Raw genomic sequence first — 7,016 nt, 5'->3', positions numbered from 1 at the left:
TCAAATTTATATATTTTAATTTTATAAACTGGCTTCTTTTACACAAAACATGCAGGCTTGAGGAACCACTTACTAACTTTAAGAGAAAGGTAAATATAAACTAAAAGAAAAAAATATTTTAGAGTACACATTGTTAAAAAATACTTATCTGTTTGTATAAACATAGTTTGTGTAAATTGATAAAAGAATGTTAAAGAAAAAACATTCTCACATGGCGCCAGTGAGATCCCAGTTCTCTTTGATGAATAGGTAGTCCTACAAATAAAATAATAATAAAAAAAAAATCTTAATTACTGTACAAACACCTAAATGTATAAAATAAGTTGGATAAGATTAGTTTTCTTTAATTTTAAATTTTATGATTTGGTCTTATGATTTGGTTTAGACTTAGATTTATTTCATTTTGTATACATGAATGGTAACAAAAAGAAATTTCATTTAAAACATGCCTTTAAGATAAATACTGCAAAAAAAATAATAAACCTACGTGATTCTACAGATCATCAGAAAAGAAGGAAACAGTCTATAATTTTAACTGCGGAGGAATACTTTAAAGTAAACTAAGATACGTCTAATCTTACAGAAACTTTTATTTGTGTTGATTTGCATGCAATTATATTCAATATATATATATATATATATATTATAATATATAATATTATAATATATATATATATATATCTCAGTGAGATTCTTCTCCAGTTTGTGGAATCATTGGCGCTTTAGTTTATATGTCAGTGATTGATTATTTTATTATATATATATATATATATATATATATATATATATATATATATATATATATATATATATATATATATATATATATATATATATATATATATATATATATATATATATATATATATATATATATATATATATATATATATATATATATATATATATATATATATTTATATTTTTCTCTTTTTATTATTGTTCTTGTTTTTGTCTGTTTATGGACCATAATTGTGTCTAAATAAAGAAATTGATTGATTGATATATATATAAATTTGTATTTATTGTATTTGTGAATATGTAAGGACATTTAGATAAAACAATGTTAAACAATGAGTCTGTTTTACTAATAGTCATTTTATAATTTCCTCAACGAAAATTAAAAGAAAAAAGAAAATTAAAGTGCAAGCGAGCCTGGTTGTTCTGTTGCTTACGTCTTCCTTTGAGCTGATTGACAGAATACTAACCAATCAGACAAAAGACTGAGCTCCAAGGGGCGGGGCTTGTTGAACGTCCGTTACCCTGTTTAGGATGTCTCCCTAACAACCGATGTGATACTTTAAAATCTGAAGTTTTCGCCGGACAAACGTTTCGTAAGTTAACCCCTTCCTTTTCCCTCTACCTAAAAACAAGAGCTAGCTCATTAGACTGCAATCCATGTTTTACGTTTGATGAGTTTTAGGCAGAAAAGATCTTCATCATCTCTTTGCTCTAAATGTAGGCTAAGCTAGTAATTAGCTAGCTAGTGAAACCTGATTAAGTTAAAGCTATTGACATGTTCAAGTCTGCTCGGCTTTATAAAGCATTAGTTGGTATTTGCATAACTAAATCAGAAGCATACTGTTTGTTGTCATTAGCTGGTTGTAGCTCAGTGTTGTAAGCTAACATGTTTGCAGTCGGCTTATGTTTTAGCTTTGCTATCTTCTGATTTGCATCAGTTTATGTGCTCCTTAGAAAATGCTCCTTAGAAACATAGTAAAACATAAAAAACCGTGATGTAGTGATACACAGAACAGCTGTTATTGCAGGAGGATGGCTGGAACTGGTGAGGGAAAGAAAGAAGAGGCCGACTACAAGAGACTACACAGCTTCCCTCTCATCAGAGTAAGAAAACACAACTTCTGCTCATTTTATATAAATATATATTTTATATAAATATGTTTTTTTTTTTTGTTTTTTTTTTTACTGATGTTGAAAAGGTACTGCTGTCCTAAACGAGTAAGGTCCAAATTACCCCACTTCTCTGTTTTGAAATTGACTAAATTTAGATGTCAGCAACATATGCTTTTATACACATTATACAATCATTGGGAAGAAAAAAAAAAACAAACTTATGCATTTTGTACTTAAGTAACGCATTTTTAGTTTAATTATGAACAAAAGTACCATCAATCAAACTTATATTAACTTATTAAACTGTTTACTGTTAATGTTTATATTGGACCATAATTGTATTAGTTGTCACTCAGAACTCCTTTTGATGTTTTCCTCCATCGAGGCACTGAGGCATGGATCAGCCTGTGATTTTACTGAAGTTATAAGTAAGACTAGGATTAAGGGTTAAATGGCAGCCTTGGCTATTTAAACTGGTATTGAAAGGTTTGGTAGTATGGACAGGTGGCATGTCCTGCTACGCAATCAAATTAGCATCTCTATAAAGCTTTTTTGGCAGAGGCAAGCGTCACAACTGACTCGTAAAGCAAATTGGGCCATTACAGCAGATGACACGGCTCCTCAAATCATCACTAAATCTGGAACCAGAACTTGACAAAAAAACAATTTACTTCTTAACTGAAAAAGGACTCCATTCTTTTTCCACTCAGTGTCCTGCTAGCTTTCCCTGTGGTTCACGAGGGCTGGGGTTATTTAAGCACTGCAGTCGTCGTGTGGAGGGCATAAATGACTATCTGATTTAAAGCTTTTTGGTCAACACTCTTTTAGATCAAGGGTCTTCAACGTTTTCCAGGCCAAGGACCCCCAAACTAATGGTGAGATGGAGCGAGGACCCCCTAATTATATATATTGTATCAAATTGTGTTATATCAAACTGGTCCTCTAGTCCCTCTATTACATATGGAGTCATGTAACAAAAGAAATTTTGCCCTGGGATTATTAAAGTATTTCTGATTCTGATTCCTCATTGATGGGACAGGTGTTGTGAATGAAATGGCAACATATTGATGTTGTTTTTTTATTTGATTTTGAGATGGAAAGAAAAAAATGATAAAAATTAAATGCTCAAATTAAACGATTAAGTAAAATGGTCTTTATTTTATCATTTGTTATTGTACGTTCCACTTTTGGAAAATCATCAATGGGGGTGTTACTCATGGTCAGACAAAATGCCCCAAAGAGGTACACAAGTCAAAAAAGGTTGGGAAACATTTCTCTAGAGGGTGCCCTTGTTCATTTTAAGTGAAGGAAGAGAACTAATGCTGGAGGAGAGGCATGCTAGGACAGAATCACAAATTGATCCAGAGTCCTATTTTTGATTATTAACACTGCTTAATGACGAGGAGGACACAAGTAAATATAAACACTTAATAAACTACCTAAGTTGTCTCCTATATAATGCCGCTTTAGCCGTGCTGCATGGAGGAGCAACAGTAACTTCTCTGCTAGCTTGGAAGGAGAAGAGGGGATTATTTAAAAGAAGAAAAAAAGTGGGGTGCATTAAAGAAGATCTTTGTACCATTAATGAAAAAACGGGCTTGTAAAGCATGGCAGATGAGGAAGGCTACATAGGGCAAAGTTTTAACATTCCTGTATGGGCAACCAGAATCCCCTATTTAAAGGAGCTACTAACAGCGCAGAGTGTCTTCCTATACTGAATGCTGTATCACACTGAAAACAGAAAGCTTTATCACAGTTAGCAGATATAGAGACAGACCCTGTATTTAAGTGATAGTTTTATATCTCTGTACATCGAGCCTATTAGGTTCCTGTTTTCTTATATCTTATAAACATCCTTGTGTATATTCTCGTTCATCTGTGGTCATGGCAACCACGTGACATGCTTAGATCAAAGGCACCTGGACTTTCACTCATTTATTCTAAAGACCTTTTGAAACCTATTGGGGAGTCTTTGTGATTCTGTCCGCTCAAACTAAAGTACTCCTGACATAAACATTGTAATTCCATATGTTTCGAGAGTTTCTGAAAACTTCTGAAGGAATTCCTCCAAACATAACATACCAGGGAATTTCAAAGCCAATTACGTACTGGTATAAAACTTGGTTGGGATTTCAGCTTTCGGGCATCTACAGTTCAGTCCTGGAAGTGCTAAGCCCACTCATCATGATTCAGATGGCCTTACACTTATCCCATACACAACAAAAGACTCCAACAAACCCAGATGGATGACTGATTGATCACTAACAATAAATAGAGTGCTGGACCTCCATGCTGCATAAATATATCAGCGCTCCAACCACAGAGCGCTCTGGTTCAAGCCGCAGAATTGATAAACCACTGGATAGTGTGATAGATGTGAAAATGTCTTTAGAAAACCAAGAGCAAATCCGTTTGCTTCTGATTAAAGCCTGTTTTGTGGCTTATAGATACATTGAATCATTTATAGGAAAAAAAAATGTTGTTTGTTCAGCCAGTATTTAATGCAGCTCTATATTTTTCTTATTCATTATTTCAGCCATTCATGTAAAAAACAAAAAAAACAACAACATAAAATCCACACAGGTGACGACTGAGATCAAAACAACTTTTTGAAATACAATAATTTCCTTTTTAAATTTCAGCATATTGTGGGGAAAAAAATAGCCTCTCATTTTATGGAAAGAGAAAAAATTGACTATTTTTTGATCAATCAATTTTAGATAAACCCCTTAATGGATAATTTGGATCCCTACTTATAATGGTCAAAATGGACAGAAATAAGCACTACAAACATATCACTGCTTTTTTTTCTATTGATCAGTAACACGACTTTATCTTTTTTTAATTGAATACCTAAAATAAATTGTCCTCTTGATGATGTAACTTATTGAGATGCACTTATGAATCCCTTCCTCTGTGATCTTCTATCGTTTGATGTAATATTTATGTAACTCTTGCCTTTATCTGACTCCTGTGTGTGTAAAACAGTCAGTAACATGTTTCTCTCCAGCACACAGACATGCCAGAGGAAATGAGGGTTGAGACCATGGAGTTGTGCGTAACAGCCTGCGAGAAGTTTGCAACAAATAATGAAGTGAGTCCCCTCTGCTGCTGTTCTCTAATATTCCTGTAATCGGATCAATATTGTTAGTAATAGAAAACCTTTTTTGTTATTATAATTATTTTTGTTCTGTTTTTTTTTTTTCTAGAGTGCAGCAAAGATGATTAAGGAGTCCATGGATAAAAAGTTTGGCAGCTCGTGGCATGTTGTGATCGGCGAGGGCTTCGGCTTTGAGGTCACACATGAAGTGAAGAACCTGCTCTACATGTTCTTCGGTGGGAGCCTGGCCGTCTGCGTGTGGAAGTGCTCTTAGCACCTCTTTCTCTTGCCTTCTGCTCATTATGCTGGAACTAAACACCAGCTGGACACCGGTTTTGTCTGCGTTGTGGGGGATTAGTTTACTCAAGCTACCTGTCACTGTGGCAGAGAAGAAGTACAAGGCTTTGAATAGAATACATTTGGAAATGGGATTGTGACTGTCACTTTGTCTGGTAGGGATAGAAATAGCCTCTTTGCTTTCCTGAGTCATGGGGTGGTTAACCTCCAATTAAGCCATGCTCTGTTCTTGATCACCTGGAATGCCTGTGTGTTTGCATGTGCAACTAAATTCACTTCTCCAGAACAATACAGCTTTCCAGGGTCTCCAAAATCCTTTATCCTTTCTCTTCAGGGAGTGCATGTGTATGAATGGGCGGTTTTCATGTTGGTGTGTGCTGGACACACATTTTTCCCCCTACAAACATAATATTGTCACTCTCCTCAGTTTAGTGAAGACTTTATTTATACCTTCATCCCCGTCCATGCTGTCTGAAATGTTTCACGCGTGTCTTTCTCTCAACAACGGCACTACTTTGAATAACTTTTGTAAGATTTTTTTATGTGTACATATTTTAATGCAACTTGAAAGGAATTTTTTAAAAGACCAGTGTCGTCTTCTAACGACCAAGGGCTCAGAGTGTCCTGAGTCGAACAAACGCTAAACTTAACTCAACCTTTCTCCTTGATGGCGATGTGTGGAAAAGCTTGGAAAAAACAAAATATAAAACTAAAGCATTGTTGCGTGATTGTCTCATGTTGATGCCAGTTAGAATGATCCAATGCAACGGACCACTACATGTGAACGTACCTGATTTTCAAATAAACTGAAATGTGGAGAAATTACAGTTCAGCCTGTTTTTTTCTTCTTGCAATATTTTTTGTTATTTCAAGCACTTTTTTTTTTTACATTTTAGAGAAAAACTGTATGTATATATATATAATGTGTATACACAACATAATATGTTGCTTGTGATATGTTAATTAGAATACCGGGTTTCAAAAGGAGGTATGAGCTCCATACAGATGGCTATGCCAGTATTTGATTTGAAACAGGTTTAATAACAGGAATAATCAGAGAGCAGACTCAATGGCCTTTAGAAAAAATAGTTATAAAGGCTGAACAGTATGAACAGGAAAAATAAGGTCAGGTATGAAGTAAATGTCAGTGAATAAGGAGATCTTTCTTGTTAAATTGGCCTGTGTTAAAAGGTTAAAAAGTTTTTTAATGTCCTTGTTAAATTCTTCACTGATTGAAGGAAAAGCATAAACGCCTGTGGTTTTAGTGGGAGAAGTATATGTTCTCTCAGTTCCCTATTGTTAGAGGTTTATGTGCGTTTTTGCTGAAAGCAGAAAAGAGAAATGAACACATTTCCAGCACCAATTTGAAAATAGCAGTTTTTAAAGCTCCTCTCATGGTCACTGCATTTGAGATGTCAAACTATTTTTCTCTAGTCAATTCAAGTTTACAAAAATGATAGTCGAAATGAAGCTGCCGGACCAATTACAGAGTTCCCTGCAGGCAAAAAGCTCCACCTTCGTTATTGCTCCGATCACTGGGAGTTCACCATGATCGGATCTATAAACAAAAATGCTATTTGATAAGATTCTTTGAAAATCAGAGGGCTTTTTGACCCAGCAGTAGAAGAACACAGGCCACCGTTGTTGACACTGTGGCAGTTTGTTTGTGTGCGTAAATCACAGACCACATGTCCGGTCAGGCTGCACTCTGCTCTCACTCCCTTTACCTTGTTTTACTGTCATTACCATAAAATGACTCTATGAA

The 7,016-nt window shown here is 34.7% G+C and overlaps 1 protein-coding gene across 1 annotated transcript; it reads left to right on the top strand.

The window, feature by feature from the left end:
* Positions 1-1,193: 1,193 nt before the first annotated feature.
* On the top strand, positions 1,194-6,078 carry LOC119796315 (dynein light chain 4, axonemal). Its single transcript, XM_038304814.1, has 4 exons — positions 1,194-1,334; positions 1,770-1,845; positions 4,865-4,948; positions 5,064-6,078. The coding sequence occupies exons 2-4, from the start codon at positions 1,774-1,776 to the stop codon at positions 5,226-5,228; spliced, it is 321 nt and encodes a 106-aa protein (XP_038160742.1). The 5' UTR covers positions 1,194-1,334; positions 1,770-1,773; the 3' UTR covers positions 5,229-6,078.
* The last annotated feature ends 938 nt before the right edge of the window (positions 6,079-7,016 follow it).

This window comes from Cyprinodon tularosa, unplaced genomic scaffold (genome assembly GCF_016077235.1).
Source record: "Cyprinodon tularosa strain WSP-4 unplaced genomic scaffold, ASM1607723v1 ctg542, whole genome shotgun sequence".
NCBI lineage: Eukaryota > Metazoa > Chordata > Actinopteri > Cyprinodontiformes > Cyprinodontidae > Cyprinodon > Cyprinodon tularosa.
The sequence above is the reverse complement of the archived record's forward strand: the minus strand, read 5'-3'. Positions and strand labels throughout refer to the sequence as shown.

Bases quoted from the DNA above. Each gene is read 5' to 3' on its own strand.
- LOC119796315 (XM_038304814.1), top strand. From the start codon at position 1,774: ATGGCTGGAACTGGTGAGGGAAAGAAAGAAGAGGCCGACTACAAGAGA. The intron at 1,846-4,864 runs GTAAGAAAACAC...GTTTCTCTCCAG, and splicing joins ACAGCTTCCCTCTCATCAGA to CACACAGACATGCCAGAGGA. The intron at 4,949-5,063 runs GTGAGTCCCCTC...TTTTTTTTCTAG, and splicing joins AGTTTGCAACAAATAATGAA to AGTGCAGCAAAGATGATTAA.